Source organism: Biomphalaria glabrata, chromosome 2 (assembly GCF_947242115.1).
Source record: "Biomphalaria glabrata chromosome 2, xgBioGlab47.1, whole genome shotgun sequence".
In the NCBI taxonomy this organism is placed as follows: Eukaryota; Metazoa; Mollusca; class Gastropoda; family Planorbidae; genus Biomphalaria; species Biomphalaria glabrata.
In genome coordinates, this window is record NC_074712.1 from 4,011,216 (window position 1) to 4,034,292 (window position 23,077).

Consider the following 23,077-nt stretch of genomic DNA (forward strand, 5'->3'; position numbering starts at 1 on the left):
CTCTTTAAACAAGCATGTAGATATTGTCAATATTTGAACATTTTATAAAGGACCCCCAATAATTTACATAGAAATCAACAATTAATACTTTTTTTTTCTGCTCTAATGTACAGAGTTTATCATTTGATTAGAATGACCTGATAGTTGAAACAAACAGTGGCTGTTCAAAGGTTCCAAAATATTTTGTATTTATATACAAACATAATAATTAGTGATATGACAATGGGTAAACTTTGATTTCTAGCAAGGTCAAAGGGACGTGAAACCAGTTTTCAAAATGTTATCGATTAGTCAAATTATAATTAAGTAAATACAAGTGGAATCAGTTAAAATCAATGCCAGGAAAGTATAATAATCTTTTTAAGGATTTCATAATATTATTTTGTATGCTATTGTTACAAATTAATCTTCATGAGTACAGGCCAGAATAAAAATTATTCCATTATTACTATATATTAATACATTTTCAATGAAAGGCTTTTTAAGATAGCTGAAAACAAGAGTACTTTTGACTGCACTTTAAATCTAGAAGTAAACTACAAAATATATAGCTAAAAACAGCTAAAAATGATTTTTATGGTTTACGAGATACAATTTATAAAAAAAAAAAAAAAAAAAAAGACACCAAAAAAAAAAAAAACAACAGTAAAATGATTCACAGCCTGATGATCACTTTAAAAAAAAGATAAAAGCAATAAATCTGATTGCATTAAGAAAAAATATCTACTTTAGTTTAAAACAGTTAAATATGTTCATATAAAGAGAAGAATTACTTCCTGGAATAAAATGAGATTCCTCAAACATCATATATATACTTAAAATGAACATTTAAGAGATAATTTCAAAAAAATGAACAAATGCAGACCTCAGACTGAACAACGTTTGAAACATACTGAAAGCACAACAACAAAAGTTATGTATTAAGCATATCATCTCGACAGAAGAAGAAACTGAATGATGCTGGACGGCAAAGGCAAAGTTTGCACACTTTTCATAAAGTTTTTCCCACGCCCATTGGTGCTGATGCAGCACCTGAGCACTAGTTTACACTGGTGCTGAAGGGAGGGAGGGAATAGCGTTTCTTGGTCAAGGAGCTCCAGGATCTCAGAGTCTACATCACTGTTGGATAGCGCCATACGAACTGACCGAACTTCCAGCATGGTCACCCCAGCTTGCAGCACCAGTTTTACTATTTCTAAATTTCCATTCTTGGTGGCCCAGAAAAGTGGAGACTGCTCAGCTGATGACCAACTTAAATGAGTGGAGAGTGGACTCCCATGAATGATGAGGTGTCGAATAATCATGGAGCTGACCCTGTACATGAGGGCAGTCAGCAAAGGTGTGCAGCCAAATTTATCCACTTTGCTGACACTTGCACCATTATTAATCAGGTATTCCACAAGATCAGGCATTTGCTGTCTTGAGGCCACCCATAATGCAGTATGACCTTGATTGTCTGTCACGTCAATATCAGCTCCTTTTCTAACTAAAGTGACAACACCTTCCAGAAAATGAAGACGGCATGCTGTGATGATAGGGGGTTCCATTCTTCCTAAATTGTCTCTGCTTATCATGTTTAGATTCAAGTTGCCAACTTTTGCTTGGTGATGAAGAAAAAGGTGGAAAATATCAAATCTCTTTCTGTACAAGCTTAAGGATAAGGGAGTGACATCTTTAATGTGAAAGTTGAAATCCAGATCTGGGTATGACAACAGAACATTTCTAACTCTCTTGAATGACCCCATTTCAATGGCAGCAAAGAGTTCGTAACAAAGGAATGACTGGACATATCTATTGGATGTTTCAAAAGTTGTAGACTGCGATGTGTGCTTACATTCTATAACTTTTGTTGGGCTTCCCTTCCCAGGCATGGAGACATTGCCCATACTGATGGGATAGGAAGAGCCAAGGACAAGGGCTGGCGTAGCTGTGTCTTGAAGGCTAACTAGCCCATGATCCATTCTAGAGCTTGGCATTAGGATATTTTTAGCACCTGAAATAATGCTCCTGACATATTCCTGCAAAAAAAGAACAAGATATTAATTTTTAAATTATTTTTTAAAAGTGAAATCTGTTGAAACATATACGCATCGTTTATGTCTTTGATCTTCCCAGCTCTGTCTTTCACCTGCTTAACTATAACACTTTGGCAAACTTAGACAGAGATTAGATTGGTCACATCTTAGCTAATCGCTAGACAAACGAAAACATAAGGGACACTCATAACTAAGACAAAAAGCAGACAAATGATAAGTTTAATTAGCTAATTTATCTTGTTGTTTTCCCACAATATGAATATTGTTATACTATATAAAAGTATATTTAAATATATTATACATCCCCTTTTAACATATGATATGACCAGGCAACCAGGTGAATCAATTGTTCACTCACAATGCTAATTTATTTAAATTTAGTTGTCAGCACACATAGTCAACATAGTTGATAGTAGATCTATCAGCTACTCACTGTCTCATCTCATAGTCACACTGTGAGTGTGAGAGTAACACAACAGATCTACTGGCCTAGGTTATTTACAGTACACTATTTTTAATTTTTGTACTTAAAACTTAGTTAATTTACTCACTCACTGTAGAAATGTAGATCTACACTAAGTAAAATATAGACTCTAGCTGTCTAGAGTAGAGTGAGCTTTGACTTAAAGACCAGAGTAAACTAAATGTAGACCTACTTTACAATAACAAACTATACAAGATCTATGGCTGATGCGTCTACTACCGTTGAAAAATATGCAGAACAACACGTTATAAATAATCAAAAGTAGCAGGCCATAAGTGTGGCCCTGCCCATTTTCCCAGAGTTCATTTTAACAACAAATATGGCGATTTAAATGACCAATAAACATAAAAAGTGTATTTACTGCGGTATGAAACATTGTTTTGATAAGGGACACTATTCGTTTAACTTAGTTACAAGTTATTTTTGAAGAGCGTAATTACGGTAATAGATTATGAACTAAAGATTTCAAGATGCCCACAATACTTCGATGTAAATGTCTGATAGTTGGTAAGAATTTATCCGTATCCTTAAATAACCTTTATTTTAACAATGATTTTCACAAAAGCTAGATTACTTTTAGTACTATCATCCTCGAAATCTACGAAGTCGAAGGCCGACGAAGAAGAAAGTACATCTACTACTAGATCTAGCTCTGGCTCTAGCCGTGACTCTAGCCCTATACTGTATACAGTTGAGTCAAGTACAGTAGTCTACAGTAACCATCACTATCGCTATTCACTTCCAGTACCAGTACAGTATTAGTAAGAGTATATTCCACTTTTCCAGTATTCGTCTATTCAAGTCAATCAATTCTATTGACTAATTCGCAACAATTGAGTACAAAAAAGACCGACTAGGCCCTAGGTGATAGATCATAGATGTCTAGTACTAGGCCTAGTCTAGATTATCTATAATTATATACAAATTGTATATATCATATATAATATATCTTCATTATTGTCATAATATTCTAGTCTCTAGATTTATTAGATTAATTATTAGTTAGATCTATAATCTATATCCATAATTTTTTTATAATATAATATATTAATATATAATAGATCCAGAAGTTGACAATCTAATTTAATACTTTTCTAGTCCTAATGTTTGAAGCTTGCAAAACAAACATTTATTGAGATCTTGACCAAATCTAGATTTATTTAGAGTCTATTAAGCTTTCTATTACTATTTCCTCATCAATCTATCATTAGCAAAATGTGATTATCATCGTGATTGATTATAAAAAAAAAAAAAATAAAACTAAAGATGCATTGACATTAAAAAGATTATGCCATGGTCCCATGGTTATGAGTTATCACATAAAAAGAGAGAAGTTGAAGCAATTTAAATCTCACTTCAATTTATTTTTATTGCACAAGCCATATTTGCATCTCTCATTTTAACTTAATTAGATCCATCAGCCATTTTCAAATTTATAGGAAATGAGATTGTATTCATCTATTCATATTAATATATTAACCACAATTGAGTTAAATGATACCACTGTTTATGTAATTGTCATGCCTTCAACTTGCAGAAATTTTGATCTAACAAATAAGGAAAAATTCCTTTTTCTTAAATTGTACAGAGAAGCCAAAACACTGTAAACAACTGCACATTCTGATGATATGATACTTAAATGAGTTCTTATTCTTTCCAAGTGCAACTGAAATATGGAACTGGTTTTTGAGTCTTAACTATGACTATATAGATTAACACAAAAACAATAATGAATATATAAAAAAAAGTAAAGTTCCCCTTTCAGACCTTGCGATCTATGGGGCAGATGATATAAAGGTCATCTGTTTCTGTGGCCCATGGTCAATGAGGTTGTCATGAGGCCAGCATAGTCCTTGTCTTTAGTCTTAATGACCAATCGCCTTTACTTTTCCCCAACGAATGTCCAACCACCTTTACTTTTCCCCAACTAATGTCAGCATGTACCCTTTAGAGTAAGGTGAACTCAGAGGCACCCTAGAAATCCCAAAATTCAAAAACCCAGTCTTCACCAGAATTTGAACCCAAGACCCCCTCGATTTGGAAGCTAAGCCCTTTACCACTCAGCCACAGTGAGAGTAGAAATATTATGTAAAAACAATTATTAGTAATTATTAGATAAGATTATTATTGTTTTAATAATGATTTCTTATTAAAGCCAGCATATAGTTAAGACCTTTTCAACTTTTCCCATTGTAATATTACAACATTATGAACATTGGATGTTAAAAGTTAAAATTTGTGTGTGTTCTCAAGGGGATTCAACTGTTGGGAAAAGTTCAATAACTCAAGTTTTCCATAGCGATTCTTCACACTTTCCTAAAAATTACACAATGGTATGTATTCAAGATGTATTATAAATGTTTTTCTTTTCAACAGGTTCACACAATTTTATCTTTCATTGTTTCTCTTATTTAGTTAAATGGTTAGTTAATGTCTTTTTGTGCTATTGATGCTAAAAAAATGTTCACTTGTTTGACAGACACAAGGAGTGGAGCTTCTAGTAAAACCAGTGAATATCCCAGAGTCATCCGACAGTGTGGTAAGTTGAATACAATCTTGGATTGAAAAATGTTTGAATGATCTTAGTTTGCTTTGTATAATATTTCAGCTATCTGTTATTGTTACAAAAGGCAGGCCCCGAATGTGATGGATTGATGATCTCGAGGCAGATCTGCAACAGCTTCGGGTTAGGGCGTGGAGACGAAAGGCCCAGGAGAGATCTGAATGGAAGGATGTGTTGAAGCAGGCCAGAGCCCTCCATGGGCTGTAGCGCCAATAGGATGCATGGATCTATTATTGTTACAGTAGTAATGCTGAACTGGAAAATTGCAGTCGAACTCTCTCAATTTCTATTTTTTAGGACCTATAAAATAATCTTATCTTATGAACAAGACATCTTTGTTTTATTTGAGCTGTTAAAAAGCAGTATTCTTTTGTTTCAGGAGTTCTATTTATATGACTGTGCTGGGAGAGATACATTTATAGATATTGTACAGAAATTTGTAAGTATTAAAAAGAGACTTGCTTTACTATGTTATTAAAAATATATAGTCTCTACTATTATTTACTTATGTAAAGTTTATTTTTACATTTAGTAACTGTTGCACTAGGGCTACTAGATCTACCATTACACCACTAAATGTTTAATTTTTTTCTACATTCTAGTGGGATCATCCCTCTGTAGTCATGGTGGTCTATGACTGTACTAATGAAAATTCCTTCTCAAATTGTACAAAATGGCTTGAAAAAATAAGATCTCAAAATTCTCATTTGAAGATACCAGGTAAAATATATTCTTGTCCAAATTTTGTTTTAATGCACTCTTTTTTCTGCTGAACTTTTATATGCCTTAAGTTTACATGTTTAGAATGCATAAAAATAAAAATATCTCTCTGTAGCATTTTATGTCTTCAGAGATAACCTTTTCCCTTTGCAACTTCTTGTGTGACTGAAGAAGCCAATCCTTGATCCTTTTTTTTTTAGGTGCATTGGTTGCCAACAAAATAGACTTAGAACAAAGAAGAATGATTAGCCCCAAGCAGGGGAGAGAGCTAGCACAGTCACACAAACTTGAATACTTTGAATGTTCTGCTGTAAGTAAAAAAAAATAAATTTAAAACATTTCTCTAAGCACAATTTTAATGGGCAGGATAGTTCATAAGAAATCTGTTGTTTTTTTTTTATTTACTTTGATATGTATATTGTATGTTAACTATATTTTGAATATTTTATGAGAGCAATGTGTTATGTTTTGTGGAAAATTTTGCTAGTGTAATTTACTTTGACAAATGAGTGCAGTGAAAGTGTGTGTGTAGTTGGTCCTACCTTGCATCAGCCCCATTCTTTTTACTGTATCAATTAGTCTGATAGACTGCTGGGGTTGGGAAGGCTATAAATGTCCTGTTTGTTTATCTAGGGTTGGGAAGGCTATAAATGTCCTGTTTGTTTATCTAGGGTTGGAAGACTATAAATGTCCTGTTTGTTTATCTAGGGTTGGGAAGACTATAAATGTCCTGTTTGTTCATCAAGGGTTGGGAAGGCTATTGTTATCTAGGGTTGGAAGACTATAAATGTCATGTTTGTTTATCTAGCTCAGGGGTCCTCAACCTGTGGGTTGCGACCCTCTTAGGGGTCGATTGCCGATTTGCCATGGGTCGCCTAATACCATAGAAAATATGGATTGTTTTTTGTGTATTCTAATGTTTAAAACTTAATATTATACAAACTTTTTTCCCATTTGAAGTTACTATTTCATTGTTATTGTAATCTTAAAATAGATGTTTTAGACCACTAAAACAGAATGGTCTTATACATTTTTAATAGTTGCAGCATAACTATTTTGAACAGTTTTAGATTTATGTAAACTAAGGCATACTGCAACCTTAAATTATTTTGGAGTCATAGGTATTATTTCAATGGAGACATCATGACAACATGAAAAAAGCAATTTCGTTTAATTAATAATATGCCATCATTTAATAGTACATGTTATTGAAGGTACTACTTTCATTATGGAGCAAGCCATGACTAAAGTTCTCGCACAAAAGAAAGTTGAGAAAAGAACATATAATGTGGATATGGTTAAACTTCAATAGTTTAAGCAGAACTTGAAAAAACCCAGTGCGTTATTTGTAATGAAGTTCTATAAGTCAAATCTATGTAGCCGAATTAACTGCAACATCATTTTGATACTCAACATCCGAGCTTTGTCAGAATACCCAGTACTTTAAGGTAATTATAGGTATAGGTGTGATTCAATAGACGAATATTAACAAAGACACAGCCACAAATGCAAGTATTTACAAGCGTAACTGCATGAATCAAATGTAACATGGCTCGATTTGTTTGAAACAATCTGAGCCTTCCAAATGAAAGTTCCAATTGGCAAACAAAAATAGAAGAAAACAACCTGACAAACAGATAAAATTGATAGTTTCTGTGAAAGAACATTCGCGCATGCATGAGCACAAAATTTCATCATACTTTCCGACTCAATCTGACATGCCGTTTGCACTTGCCAGAAGTCCATTCACAAAGCTGAAGATGTTCAGGAGACATATCAGAAAGTATTGAACTCATTAATTACGATGCAGTAAAAAATGACTTTTCTTTAATCTTGATCAAGTGTTTGCAGTCATATTCCGATTTGTATTGTGATTTTTTTCCATTTCAAATAATTATTTTCGCGAAACATGGTTTTCTAGCTTTTTACTTATGCTTATGAACAAAAATAGCTTAGCTGTTGGTAAAGGGAAGGGGGGGGGGGTTCGCCGCAGAGTTTGAAATTGTAAAAAGGGGTCACCAAGCTAAAAAGGTTGAGAACCCCTGATCTAGCTGAACAGCAATTTGAGCATGTTTCTTGTTAATGTGTTCATATTAATTTACACATGTACTTTGTCCTGCCGCTCCCTTCCCCCATTACAAAATGTTTGAGAGATTTTGCATTTTTTTGGGCCTCCATTAATATTCATGAAGACTACCTCTGTAATCCAGGGGAGATAAGTTTATTATTATTGTGCCTAGAAATGTGACTGCCCAATATGGGGTTTTATAATATTTATACTTGTTTAATCCACTGGTATAACACTGTCATGATCTTGAGTTCAGTAATTTGAAAATCGGCTATATCCATCCAAAATGTTAATAAAAATCACTGGACAGAGAGGTCCAAAAAATAAAAAATAGAAGGAAGCTGTCAGTATAACAATTTACACATTATTTTCATTGTCACGTGAATTGTTGATTCTATTTGTGTACTTTCCCTTGCCTTGGTACAAAAATAAAGGCTCTGTTCTTGTTTCATATGATTATTCTTTCTTACCTAGTGCCATTAGAGAAGGGGGTTGCATGGAAAAGCAATGACTTGGTAGAGTATAAGTCTCTAATTAACATGCACTACTAGATTCAAGGAGGCGTGGTGGTTGAGTGGTAAAGCTCTTGGCTTCTGAACCCGAGGTTCAGGGTTCCAATCATGGTGACGACTGGGATTTTTAATTTTGGGATCTTTGGGCACCTTTGAGTCCACCCAGCTCTAAATGGGTATCTGATATTTGTTGGGAAAAGCAAAGGCGGTTGGTCGATCTGCTGGCCACTTGACACCATCGTTAACCATACGCCACAGAAACAGATGACCTTTACATCATCTGTCCTCTAAACCACAAGGTCTGAAAGGGGAACTTTTTTTTACTTTTACTAGATTCAAGATTGAGACATAGAATGTAAAATTATTAGAAATATATCTAATTATCTTTTTCATTGATGCAACATCTGTAATTTATAAGATAAAAATATCAGTACTTCCCCTTTCCCATTTCTTACCTGTTTATAGTATTTATGCATTAATAATTACATTTCTCTTTTTTGTGTGTGTTAAATATATTGCTTCCAACATGCTGTGATTAAATTTTTTTTTTTACATTTCAGAAAGAAATGCAACATGTTGATGTACCATTTTTTTTCTTGGCTAATGAATTTCATAAACTTTACCAAGAAAGAGTAGAATTGTTCTCTACTCTTGCCTGAATGTACAGTCCTTTTTTTTCATCTTCACTTTATTTAAAATCACAAATTATAAAATAAAAATGAATAGCATGAATGTATAAAACAGAAACCTGTGTTTGGTCCCATCCTGTACTATGATTTTTTTTTTCATATTTCATAAATATCATGACTGAAATTCAGGACAGTAGTTTAGGTTTGGTTCTCTTCGTCTGAGACAATAGTTCTGCGATATTTAAAACTACTGATGTCCATTTTAAAGCCCTGTTGGCTATTGATTATAATTTGTGTTTTTTTCTGCATTGTTTTGCATACCATATGCTGCTTAAGTCTCTATGCGCATGCATACCATATGCTGCTTAAGTCACTATGCGCATCACCAAGTCAGCTAATTTCTCTTCTGTCCCTTCCAGACCATCTATATCATCCACAAAGCAAAAATGAGTATTCTTCTCCCTCCAACACTTAGAGAACCTTCATAGTCCTGAACTACTGGCCAGGATTGTTCAGTCCATAGCAGCACTAGCAAAACTCAAAACAATCTGGAAAGACAAAGACATATCCCTTGACGCTAAAATCAGAGGAAGCGTGGTGGTTGAGCAGTAAAGCACTTGGCTTCTGAACTGGGGGTCTTGGGTTCGAATACAAATGAAGACTGGGTTTTTAATTTCGGGATATTTGGGCACCTCTCAGTCCACTCAGCTCTAAAGGGTACCTGACATTAGTTTGGGAAAAGTAAAGGCGGTTGGTCGTTGTGCTGGCCACATGACACCCTTGTTGGCCTTAGAAACAGATGACCTTTACATCATCTGCCCCATAAAATAAGACAGATGTGCTCCCTGGCCACAGCCACATTCTTATATGCTTGTAAATCTTGGACACATCACAAAGACCGCATCACAAACAAAGATATTAGATTAGAAACAGGATTAGAACAGCGATTAATAGACCTCATGATGACTGCTTACTACTCATTGAAGGAGATTCTATCAAATAAAAAACAAGAGAGGAATGGAGAGAAGCGTTCAATCAATCTTGTGTGGTGCCCCAAGAGTCAAACAGACTAAGGGATATATGATGGTGAATTATTTTTATTTCAAAAACATCAACTCAGGCGCCATTTGGTCCTCACTGGCATTGAAAAAAGCAGCAGATGGCACCTGAAAGCGACAGTTAAAGAGCTCTCACAAAGACTGCGGTAAACACATTTGTGAGTTGAGACCCAAAGAAAAGCCCTTGTTGAAGACTGGTGCAGAAGACGAAACTAACACTTAAATAATAGGGCCTGTCCCCCCGCCCCCAGGACAAATGTTTTCCCTGTATCAGGTGTGGAAAAAATATGCACTTATCCTTACTCTCAGAATCGAACGCATTCCCATTAGTATTATAATTACAATACCGATTAAAGTCACAACTTCATAATGAATATCGCTGAGAAAAGAATTAGGCCTACTCGCTAGTTGACCACATTGAGAAATCTCTAGTTTGACGGTTATTATTTTTTCAAAGTAAGAAAAAGAAATACATTTAAATTAGGCTAGAGAACTAAATCTAGATCCAAAATAATCGGTTTTAAAAGGACAATCGCGTTCTTAAAGGAATATTGCGTTCGAGAATTTCCGAATGTAGGCTAAGGCATAATTGGTTCAAGACCATAGACTTATATATGTTCAAGACTTAAATAAATTAATATATATAATTATATATTATGTGTTGTTGCGTAGGTTATATTATTCTAGCTCTTCCTATGTGCTCACTAATAACGGTTTTTTGAAAGACTCGCTAAAACCTGACGACCGCTATATAGGCCTATATATTTGCGAAAAACCGCAAACTCTATCAAATCTTTGTATTTTATTTCGGTATTTCCTCAAAAGGCGTAGTCTATACATGGGTCTATATATAGAAAGCATTAATAGAAATATAAATTTAGTATTTTCAAGCATTTTTTTCTTTTTCCTTAAGTCTACTTAATTTTAATAAGCTTTACGTCATTTCCACTTCCTTTTAGCCTACACGAGAAAGAGAGAGAGACAGAGACAGAGAGAACATGGAATGAAAGGTGTAGAATATTTGTGTTACACAAATAACAAACTAGTGTTTAAGAGGGAAGACATATTAGGAACTCCGTTTATTACGTAAACACAAGCGGTGTTGCACTGACGCGCTAGTGTGCAAATGTACATATAATACTATTATGTTACATCTCTCTTCTTTAATTTAGAAAATCTATTTATCAGAATAACTAACAAACTAGTCAACTAAAAAGTCTAATCAGTTCATCACAAATCAAGTCTCTTGGGTTTGTTAACTATTCTGCCTGAGCGTGTTACATAAGGTTCATTTGGTCTAAAGGTGTTAGAAGAAGCAGTGTGTAGTGGCGGCTCAAAATCTAGTGTAGTTTGTAATCTTGGACTCTCTAGATCTAGTGGTTCTGGTTGTTCTGAGATGTCATCTGGAAAGTCATAATTGTTGTCAAATCTGTTTGCTTTCTCAGAAGACTTTCTGATGTGTTTTCTGTTTCTTCTGTAGACCTTATTTCCACTTTTGACATTATATGATCTAGGCTTAGAATGCTTCGAAACTACTGTTCCTGGTTTCCACTTAGAATTAAGTTGCATTCTGACTGCCGTTCCGTCTTGTAGTGGATTATGACTCTTAACTCCTTTCCTCTTATCATAATAATGTTTCTGAGACTGTTTCTCGGAGTCAAAGTGTTTCTTCACCACCTTGAGATCTGGTGTCTTAGGTGTGAGTATTTCCTCGCTAGAAGGTAACAAATTTCTGGGTCGGCGTCCCATGAGTAATTGGGCTGGCGACAAATTAATATTACTCAGTGGAGTAGTTCTGTAGTCTAATAGCGACAGAGATTTGTCTTCGCTTTTCTTCCAAAGTTTCTTCACTGTTTGAATAGCTCTTTCAGCCTCGCCATTAGAACTCTGAAAATGAGGACTCGACATTTCATGCTCTATTCCGTATGATTTACAGAAATTCAGGAATTCCCTTGAAGCCAACTGTGGCCCGCTATCTGACCTTAACCTTCTAGGTATTCCATGGCATGCGAATATACTCTTCATTGCTTCGATGATATCTGATGTGGTTTCCTGTGACAGTTCTTTGACATCAATAAACTTTGAGAAGTAGTCAACTAGAAGAACATACTTTTTACCCTCAAAGTTAAACAGATCACACCCAACCATGCTGTATGGAAGGTCTGGTGTCTTGGTAGGCATTAGCGGTTCTGACACATTTTGATTCTGATGTTCAGCACACCGGCTACAATCCCTAACTGTCACTTCAATGTCTGCATTCATGCCTGGCCAATACATGACTTCTCTGGCTCTCTGCTTACACTTGACTATTCCTAAGTGAGACTTGTGAATCAGATTTAGCATGTATTTACGTAAGCTTGGTGGCATGACTATTCTCAGACCTTTGTATATAATACCATCCGAAGTTGATAACTGGTCTCTTGAATCCCAATATGGCCTGACTTCAATTGGAGTCTCGCTTCTTGTGTCTGGCCAACCAGTCATAATTACTTCCAGAAGCATTGAAAGTTCCTTGCTTGTACAGTCTTTAATTTCACTGTATTTCGAATCACTTACAGAGATCATATGCACTGAATCATCTGTAAATTCACATGTCTGTGTATCAGTATTTGGTAGATGTGCACGAGAAAGTGTATCGGAGATAAACATTTCCTTGCCTTTTCTGTAACAGACTTTCAGATCATACCACTGCAGTCTTATTAGCATCTTCTGTATTCTCATTGGTGCTGACAATAGAGGTTTCTTGAAGATTTGCTCCAGAGGTTTGTGATCATTATAAACTGTTACTTCCTTACCAAATATGTAGCAGTGAAATTTGCTTGTACTATAAACAATTGAGAGCATTTCCTTCTCAATCTGAGCATATCTTGTTTCTGTATCTGTGAGAGCTCTTGATGCGTATGCAATTATACGGCCTTCCTGGAGTAATACTGCTCCCAGTCCATCTTTACTTGCATCACATTCTATCTCTACGTTCTTGTTGACATTATAATATGACAAAACTGGAGGGTTTGTACAAAAATGTTTCAATTCTTTGAAACTCTTGTTTTGTTCATGATTCCATTGAAATTCTATATCATCTTTTAGAAGCTTTCGTATTGGAGCATCTGCTTGACTTAGATTAGGAATAAATTTTGCTAGGTACTGAATTAAACCTAGAAATTTTCTGATTCCATCTTTGTCTTGAGGAGCTGGCATGTCAATAATTGCCTTTATCTTTGCTGGATCTGGTTCTAAACCTTTCTCTGACAAGATATGGCCCATATAAGGTACTCTGTTTTGCCTTATCTTGCACTTATCATAGTTCAGCTTTAGATTGTACTCCGTTGCTCTTTGCATGACTTGTTTCAAAATGTGATCATGATGCTCAACATCTCTATCAGCTACTAGAATGTCGTCTATGATGACATATGCTCCTTCAATTCCTTGAAGCATTTCATCCATAATTCTTTGGTAAATTTCTGGCGCTGATTTGATTCCAAAAGGTAATCGTAACCATCTATATCTTCCCAGAGGTGTGTTGAAAGTTGTGAGAAATGAAGATTCTCTATCAAGCTTTATTTGCATAAACCCTGACTTGGCATCGAGAACTGAGAATATCTTCGAATCTGGAATATTAGTGATCACATCTTCAATAGTTTTCATTGGGTGATGTTCCCGTCTGATTGCTTTATTGAGATCTTTTGGATCAATACATATTCTCACTTTGTCATTCCTGAACAAAACAACCATGGAGCTAACCCATTCAGTAGGTTCATGTACTGGAGTAATAAATCCATCAGCTTGCATTTCTTTAAGTTTTTCTTCAACTTTATTGCGTAGTGATGCTGCTAAGCGACGTGGTGGATGGATAACTCCTTTAGCATTTTCCTGTAACTGAATCTTGTATTCTCCTGGCAGTGTTCCAGTTGTTTTAAGCATTTCAGGAAACTCTCTTTGTAACTCGTCTTCTGCCTTGGATTCTATGCTGTCAATCCGTTGTAGTAGTCCTAAACATTCTGCTGTGTCACCACTCAAAATGTTCTCTTGACTAATGTCTACTACCTCAAACCTTGCTTTCACCTCTTGGATATTATTTTTCAAAGGTAGCACTACTGCTCCTAAAGTCTTAATAACATGATTAGAGTAAGACTTGAGCGACTTTGCTGAATAAGCAAGTTTTACTTTGTCTTTGAGCTTTTCAAACTCTGACTTGACAAGAATGTTACATCTTGCACCAGTGTCGATACGAAAAATTAATGTCTTGCCATGCACGACTAGTTTTACAGTCCACTTGTCTTCGACGACATTGATGTTCTCAATATTACCCTTTCTATACTGGCTACTTGCAGTGCTAACAGGTATAATATTTTCATCACTGTGACTGTCATCTTCTACTAGATTGACGTTGCGTCTTTTTCTGCACATTTGAAACCAGTGGTTTTTCTTCTTGCAGAAATTGCATGTGGTTCCTATTGCTGGACATTTTCCCTTTTCGTGGTTCTTGCCGCATTTACTACATAATTTATCTGAGTTATCTTTAGACTTCTGCTTTAGTACATTGTGTGACCCTCTCTTGATTGTTAGAACTTCTTGGCCCCTAAACATTTTCCCTTGGCTTTGCGACATCTCATATTGTTGTCCAATTTCTAAAGCCTTGCTAAGGGTCAACTTCTGTCCCTGATCAAGTAGTCTTAATTGTACCTTTTCGTGTATGACTCCACTAATGATCAAATCAATAAGCCTATCGTCTGGGTTGTCATACTCACAGTCCATAATGAGAAGCTTTAGGTCTTTAACAAAGTTATCAAAACTTTCTCCTTCTACCTGCTTTCTCTGATGTGCTCTAAATCTAGACACTCTTTTATTTTGTCTTGGCCTTATGTAGTCTTCTATTTTCTTTAATAGCAATTGCGGATCTCCCTCTTCACTATCAGTAATATTTAGAGTTTTGTAAACTTCACGGCCTTGTTGACCTATCCACATTCCCAGCCATCCGGCTTTTTGTTTACTATCGGCACCAGCTAACGGTCCTTTGAAACAAAAGCTCACCTGCTGTTGAAACCTTAAAAACTCTTGATACAGATCTTTAGCATTCCAATTCAAGATTAATAAAAACCCTTTGTCTGGACAGCTTTTTAAGTTTTATTCTGACACCATGTAGAATATTTGTGTTACACAAATAACAAACTAGTGTTTAAGAGGGAAGACATATTAGGAACTCCGTTTATTACGTAAACACAAGCGGTGTTGCACTGACGCGCTAGTGTGCAAATGTACATATAATACTATTATGTTACAATAGGCTTACTTTGTAAAACTGTCAAAATAAACAGACAATTAAATCCTAAGAGTAGGCCCCTATTAAAAAGATAAATCTATATCTTTTGTCATTTCGCGTCGGGGCGCATAAGGGAACGGGTGTTTCCAAATCAAGTCAAAATAGCCTATGTCGGAGAAATTACGAAGCGCAGGTTAAAAGAAAACAAAATGAGGGTTCCAGAGAGTGAAAAAAAAACACAGAAAAGGAAATAGAGAGCGAACCGTAAAACTTCATTGCAACATATTGTTGTAACCCTGCCTTATGAACCAGTGCTTGTAGTGCGTACAAGCGCAGTATTGAAAAAGAACAGGAAGACGCTGTATGAGAGGAAAATGATTAGAAAGAGTCTGAATTGTTGGTAACTGAGGAGAGGTCTATTGTCCTGCCTGAAGACTGTAATAGGGACATGGAGCGAAGCAGGGAAGGCTGTCGGTGGTCCGTATATAAGGTTTGGTGGAGAAATGCGATTGGTAGAATTAGGAACAAGACTATCTTATCTTATATAATACAGACGTTACTTCAAAAAAAAAAAGAAGATGATTACGTCCTACGCGTCATGCATTCAGTCATGCATATTAACCAATGACCTAAATTCTGCCAAGTCACTGGTTTTCCTGGCTTATAGCTCTGGCAACCCATTCCATGCTCTAATAGCATACGGAAGAAGGAGCATTTGTACAAGACTATGAATGTAGAAGGCTAGTGTAATAGTCCTGCCTTGTATTTGTTGATGGCTGTCTGACTTGGACAGATTACTCTGGAGGCATGGGCAGAGGCGGCCTTAGCAGTGCAGGGGGCCATGGGCCGTAAGTGTAGGCTATATATCCATACCATATCACATCACGCTAATGTCTCGTCCACCTCTAATGCTGTAGGTCTTCTTTTTGTTACAAAACATAGTACCTTACGTATGTACTGTACTATTGGCCGTTTGACTACATTACATAATGTAGCCTACTTCATGAAAGATTTTGCCTTAATCAACATAACTAAGGATTAAGACATTTGTTCATGAACAATCAACAAACTACATAATTATATTTCTGCTAAACACTCTGAAGGTTAAGATTATGGCCGCCGCAAGAAGAGCGCAAAAGGCCGATTGTTGATGCGAATAATGTGTTCTTGGACTCTTTGGTGCTTTCCCTTCAAGTTTACACCATTGTATTTGTATCCCTGGACACGACAATCGGCGATGTCCTGACCAACGTTCACCAGCGCAGCAATAAACGCCATGACAAACCCTTTCCTGTTAAGAATACGTCAAAAAAAAAAAAAAAAAAAAAAAACTCAATATAAGGGACATCAGCTCTTTGTGGCTAACATCATGTGTGCAGTCAAGAGTGACTGAAAAATATTTTGCAAGTTTGATTTTATCAATAATGTTTCCTTTTACTTCTGATGCCATAATGTGCATAAGCTCGTTTTTGAATCCTATGCCCGATGTAATGGCCGTCAGCCTCGGCGTTCTTAATTCTTCGAAGATGTAGGCCTTATACTTGCATGGTTGGGTCGACTTCGGCTATCACCGTTTTTCGTTTGTTTCTCTGTTCTCCCATTATATCCGGTGTTGTTTTCTTAAAGTAAAGGTACTGTACAATCGCTAGAATTTTTGTTAAGACTGCGCGCTACAGCAGTTTTACTTTTCTAATTTTTCTTGCATCACGTTATTCGTTGTGCTACCATTTGACATTCTCAGAGCTAAATCCAACCAGAAAGTCACACACTTAACGGGATGTACAGAAACCTCGTGCTGCTGAATTTTATGTCATGTTAAGAGCTTACATAGAAATAGTATTTGGTATTATAAAGATGCCTGGAAAGATTTCCAAAGATATTGAGTATATATGAGAACTGTTCTGCTTTTCGAAGCTAACTGTGTCAAGGGAATCTCGAATCGCGGGGCCTGGGAGGGTTTACTACTATTTTTAATCATTATTTATTATTATTTTTAATCATTATTTATTATTATTTTAAATCATTATTTATTATTATTTTAAATCATTATTTATTATTATTTTTAATCATTATTTATTATTATTTTTAATCATTATTTATCATTATTTTTAATCATTATTTATTATTATTATGTTAGAAAAGAACGAGTCGGGCTATTCATTCTCTGGCACTACCAGGGTCGAGTTTCGTTAAAGGGAAAGAAAATTCATCGTAGTCCCTTTAACAGTTTACACCGAGGAGTTTGAGTTTAGGCACATCGGCACAATTTAGGCCATGTCGTGCCCGTAATCCTTTAAGGATCACTCGATCTACATTTATATAACAAGGGCTAAATTCTATACAGTTAATTACACAGAGGAATTTTCTGGTGATGTGGCAGGTCTGCAGCAGTACCGCCCTCTGACAGGCAACGAGAATCTTCCTAGGAATGCCAAGTGCGCGAGCGAGCTACTTTGCCTCATCGAGGCGCTCGTGTGGAAACGACCATTAGAGGAAGTGTTTAGGCTAAATGGGTAGCAACACAAGACTCCCGTGGGGGTGATCACGGGTAGACGAGAACATACCCATTGCACGGAGCGGGGTTGAAAGAGAGCCCTCACGGTTCTTTCGATAATCCATGCGCTGTTCCTGAAGGGGCCGTTACACTAATGGCGAGCCCTCCACGGTTAGCTTGGTACAACATAGGAAAATGGCGGAGGTCCCTGGTGCACTCGGCCTTCGGCCATGTCTAGCCCATGCGCCCGGGGTGCCAGATGCATCGGAAATAGCAATGATTTACATAGGCATTGACTTGGGTCTCTTCCAGACAGAACTGTGCGTTCACACGGGTTTTTTTTTTTTTTTACTGTTTGACGCTCAAACAGGTTTTTTTTTTTCAAACTTAGAGCTCGAAGAGCCTTCGGCTCAGCTCTTAGATGATCAAACGGAATACCAAGGGTCTTAAAGGTATCTGTGAGGTCAGTTTTATTATCCCATCGGTTGATATAACAATGGGGTACATTGTTGTTTTAGATAACTTCCATAAACGCTTAATCTCCAAGCCTAGGTTTCCATATTTTCGCTGTTTTTCCAACTCAGTTTTTCTTAAATTATGAGATAGTGGTACGGCGCCTTTTTCTTTTTATCGATGAGCAGCAGATCAAGGCGATTAAAATCTACCCTTTTGTCGGTCAAAATAGGCATATCCCAGTACAGCAGATGTTCAGTACTCGAGAACCTCTTATTTTTAATTAGGAGGAGTATCCTTACCGATCAAATTATGTGTCAAAGCCAAGTGCTAGTGTATTAGCTTTGCAACTTGGTTATGGCGACCTAGGTAGGCATATTCCGATAGGGCTGAACATCCTGCCAGCATATGCTCAATTGAAGCCCACATTTTCGGCAAGTCAACAATATTGAGTCCTAGGATATGTTTCTCGTAATTTTTTTGTCCTAATTACTCTGTCTTGTATTGCTGTAACAAAGCCTTCAGTTTTAGGGTAGAGAAGCAGCCTTGTCAATGTTTTCCCCCATCTAATAATGCTGGGAATTTTCCGTGGAGTGTTTTTTTCTTACTAATGACGAATTTCTTTTCGTGGGAGACTTGTGGTTAAACATCGAAATTTGGTTCGTAGTATTTTCGAAGTCTGTAGATGTCATATAGGTCGGTCGAGATGGCCCAGCTATTTATTGCAGTGATGAGGTTACTGCCAGACAGTTTAGTGTTGAGGATTTTATTTAATCTTTGCTTATATTTACAAAGACAGTCCTTTTAAATTTTTTTATGGTTTATTGTGGCATTCTGGTTTATTCCAAGATATTTATAAAGAGAAGCAGAGTTAAATTCCCTCAATGCCTTCAAATGCAATGTTGGTGTTGGCTGCCTCGCACTTTTACAATGTTTATACCATAGGGTCTACTTATCCAGGCCTAAAGAAACATATCGTCACGTACGTTTTAATTATGGTGTGTAACTGCGCGTTTTCTGCATATAGATTTAAATCATTTCTGTATAATAGGCGAGATATACTGTTTCTAAATTTAGTGTCTACCTTGTCTGTACGCAGTGCAATGGAGTCATTTAGATAGTGGGTTAAACTCAGATGTAGATTTATCTTCCAGTTATCCAGACTCTCGCAGAACTGAATCAACTGCTTTTTCTGTAGTCGATGTAGCACATGTTAAGTTTCTTTTTTTTTTCTTCTATTAGGTTGGTGCAATATAGTATCATCTATGGTTAGATGTAATTTACAGCACATCGACTCTTCAATGCAACCTTGTTGTTCCTCTGCTAGTAGCTTATGGGCAGAGCAAAATGTATAATTTTTAATTGTCATTATTTTTATTACTATTAATACTATTATTATTAATTATTATTTTGATTATTATTTTAAACAAATTTCAAACTCCTAATGACATGTAAAAGGAAATATAAAGTACTAAACTCTTAATGAGTTCTCTTAAGAAACTTTGAACAATTTAGAAACTCCCAATTGACATTAAAAAAAGTTATAAACTTATGAGTTGTCAAGGGAAATGTGAACTAAATTCTAAGCCTCAAATATATGTGCTATTTAAAGAATAAAAAAGAAGCAGTGTGTCATGTGGCAAGCACAATGACCAATAGCTTATAATGTTTTGCTACTATTAGAATGTTTTACTGCTATAAAGTTGTAATTCTTTTGCTGTTATTAAGTTTATATGTTTTCTTCCTTTTTAATTATAGTTTCACTGCCAATATAAATACATGTTTTACTGCAATAATAAAGTTTTAATGTTTACTGTAGGCTACAGACACAAATGACCTGTATATCATCTGCCTTACTTGTCCACCATTATAACTTGAGTTAAGCCCCACTCACTATGTCATTTTCAAAAATTCTACAATTCTAGGTATAGACATACAAAATATAGTCTACTCAGTCTTATCCAGATCTTGACTAGTACAAGAGCACTAAATTTACTGCTTTTAATAAGTTTGAAAGTTACTGGTATTATAAAGCTTAAATGTTTTATTGCTATAAAGTTTAAATTTTTCACTGCTGTTCAAGTTTGAATAATTTACTGATATTATACAGTTATAATGTTTCATAGCTATTATAAAGTTTTAATGTTTCATTGCTATTATGAAATGAAATGCTTTACTGCAATAATAAAGTTTTAATTCTTTACTGTTATTCATACAGTTTCAATGTTTTTCTGCTATTATAAAGTTTGAATCTTTCAGTGCTATCCTACAAATTGGGTACTAGTTGGGGAAAAGTAAAATTGGTTGTTCAACGTGCTGCCCACACGACACCCTTGTTAACCGTGGACCACAAAACAAATGACCTTTTCATCATCTTTTTTTTACTTGAGACCATTAAAAATAAAGTTAAGACCCACCTACAGCTTCATTCTATAAGATTTTTAAACAAGCAAATTATAAAAATTCCATTATAAAAAAAAAAAAAACTAAAGGGGAAGAACTCTGCCCCAAAAAAGTATATCAATAGTGTACAAATTATTTCCCTGATTTGATATCAATTACAAATAATTATTTGACTAGTGTTTTTTAAAAATTGATTCATGTTGTTGACATTGTTTATATAAGTATCTGTAATGATTCCCCTTGACTAAGGGATTAAATGTTGGATTGTTATGTATCATGTGTGTTAACAAGATCTAAATAAATTCACTCATGAATCTGGTGTCGTTATTTATGGTTATCAAGTGTTGCTTTTCTAGTTTATTAAGTGGTAGCATAGCGAGGTTCCGATCCATGAACCTCTGGGTTATGGGCCCAGCATCCTCCTGCTGCTGTTTTGTTATGTAGAGTAAATAATTATATATTATCAAATTAATCTGAAAATGTTTGAGGGAGAAATATGTTTTAACAAATTCATCCATATCTGTGAATACTGAAGGATTTGTTTCCCTTGTTGGTATCAAACAAAATAATTCATTAGGCCTACCAGATGTTTTTATTTATTCATTTCTTGTCTATGCTAATAAATAATTTCACAAAGTTTCATCTTGGCTATCACCTAAAGACACTTTTTATTACAAGCAGCCCATGCAAGTGTTTGTAAATCACCAGAATGTACTTTATTTTGATCTGTAAATCAGGAGGATGTACGTTATTTTGATCTGTAAATCAGCAGGATGTACGTTATTTTGATCTGTAAATCAGCAGGATGTACGTTATTTTGATCTGTAAATCAGCAGGATGTACGTTATTTTGATCTGTAAATCAGCAGGATGTACGTTATTTTGATCTGTAAATCAGCAGGATGTACGTTATTTTGATCTGTAAATCAGCAGGATGTACGTTATTTTGATCTGTAAATCAGCAGGATGTACGTTATTTTGATCTGTAAATCAGCAGGATGTACGTTATTTTGATCTGTAAATCAGCAGGATGACGTTATTTTGATCTGTAAATCAGCAGGATGTACTTTATTTTTGTCTGTAAATCAGCAGGATGTACATTATTTTGATCTGTAAATCTGCAGGATGTACGTTATTTTGATCTGTAAATCAGCAGGATGTACATTATTTTGATCTGTAAATCAGCAGGATGTACATTATTTTGGTCTGTAAGTCTGCAGGATGTACTTCATCTTGGTCTGTAAATCAAAACAACTGAATATATTATCTAAACATTTTTTTTTTCATAAAAAAATTTCTATTTTATTTATAATTATTTTCATAAAACACTTACCTCAAAATCCTTGCTTTTGAGTTTTGCAATTCATCTATTCTTCCTGTTTAGTTATGTATTCAGAGCATTTGAAATAGAAAAAAAAACAAAACTTGTTAACTTTAAAATGTAAAGCTATAATTAAATAATACTGTGGTAACTACTATCAAAAGACAGTACAGATATGACAACAACAAAAATTATATAGAACAATGTCAACACCTTAAATCATAATCTTGGCTGTCATCCAAAGTCACGTCTTAATTACCAGTAGTCCAAAAACAACTGAATATATTACCTGAAAATATTTTGTTTTAGAAAACTTTGCTATTTCATTTAGAACTATAGTCATAAAATACTTGCCTCAAAATCCTTACTATTCTGTTTGACTTCATCTGTTCCAATTTAGTTATGTATGATCAGCATTTGTAACAGAAAAAAACAACTAGTTAACTTAAAAATGGAGATATTGGAAATTGTACTACATTAGTATTTATATTATTGAATTTAAAAAGTTCTGTATTTACTCTGTTTATCTATGGGAGTTTTATTGATTACCAGCATACAAAACTAATCATTAAAATAAAATTAGTTTAGTTTATTAGAACACTGAAAACACACTAATTGGCATGCATGAAACTTAAAGATTAAAAAAATAAATTTTGTTTTGCTGATATTTACCTGTAGTTTCTTAGCTAATCTGTTCCAAATTATGCATATATATATCAAAAGAGTCTAATTTAAATAAGTTAAATTAAAGTAAAATGTGACTTCAACTAAGCAACTATTAGACATCTTGCTGTACATATCTTTATATGTAGCTTTCAAACATTACCTGTTACTCCTAGGAGATGGCTTCATTTTACTGTATGTGATATATTTCTAATCGGATCTCCAACTGAAAAATGAAAAAATAGAACATTTAGCAGCCAAATCAAAGAGAATGAATTGAAAGTCTTAGTGATACTGAAATGTACTGAACTAATGAATTATTCTAGCTCTATCAATTATAAAAACATGTTGACAACTTTAAAAAATTATTCTTTACGTTTAGTTGAACACAAAATATTTTCAACTTGCATGCAA

General features: G+C 35.0%; 2 protein-coding genes and 1 long non-coding RNA gene across 4 annotated transcripts in view; 1 reads left to right on the forward strand and 2 right to left on the reverse strand.

Moving 5' to 3' along the window:
* Positions 1-638: 638 nt before the first annotated feature.
* Positions 639-2,830, reverse strand: LOC106060743 (ankyrin repeat and KH domain-containing protein 1-like). Of its 2 annotated transcripts, none has more exons than XM_013218730.2 (2): positions 2,740-2,830; positions 639-2,018 (listed from the first exon to the last, which is right to left on the reverse strand). In XM_013218730.2, exon 2 carries the CDS (start codon positions 1,974-1,976, stop codon positions 930-932), a length of 1,047 nt encoding a protein of 348 aa, XP_013074184.1. In that variant the 5' UTR covers positions 1,977-2,018; positions 2,740-2,830; the 3' UTR covers positions 639-929. The 2 variants fall into 2 exon arrangements, with proteins under 2 accessions (XP_013074184.1, XP_055874773.1); XM_056018798.1 differs by having other exon boundaries at positions 2,592-2,824.
* A 36-nt stretch (positions 2,831-2,866) lies between these two features.
* The window catches only part of LOC106060744 (intraflagellar transport protein 27 homolog), a 125,865-nt gene continuing 105,654 nt past the window's right edge, over positions 2,867-23,077 (forward strand). The window contains exons 1-7 of the mRNA XM_056018802.1: positions 2,867-3,027; positions 4,774-4,853; positions 5,000-5,059; positions 5,463-5,522; positions 5,686-5,803; positions 6,004-6,113; positions 8,944-9,059. Coding sequence (XP_055874777.1) covers positions 2,991-3,027; positions 4,774-4,853; positions 5,000-5,059; positions 5,463-5,522; positions 5,686-5,803; positions 6,004-6,113; positions 8,944-9,042 — 564 coding nt within the window. The 5' untranslated portion in view covers positions 2,867-2,990 and the 3' untranslated portion in view covers positions 9,043-9,059. The remainder of the gene's footprint in view (positions 3,028-4,773; positions 4,854-4,999; positions 5,060-5,462; positions 5,523-5,685; positions 5,804-6,003; positions 6,114-8,943; positions 9,060-23,077) is intronic.
* LOC129924439 (uncharacterized) lies at positions 21,261-23,016 on the reverse strand. The gene is made up of 3 exons (XR_008776381.1): positions 22,827-23,016; positions 22,013-22,386; positions 21,261-21,917 (listed from the first exon to the last, which is right to left on the reverse strand). It is a non-coding gene; the product is annotated as an uncharacterized LOC129924439 (long non-coding RNA).

What these genes read in the sequence shown, in the direction of transcription:
- LOC106060743 (XM_013218730.2), bottom strand. Translation starts at nt 1,976, where the DNA reads ATGCCAAGCTCTAGAATGGATCATGGGCTAGTTAGCCTTCAAGACACA.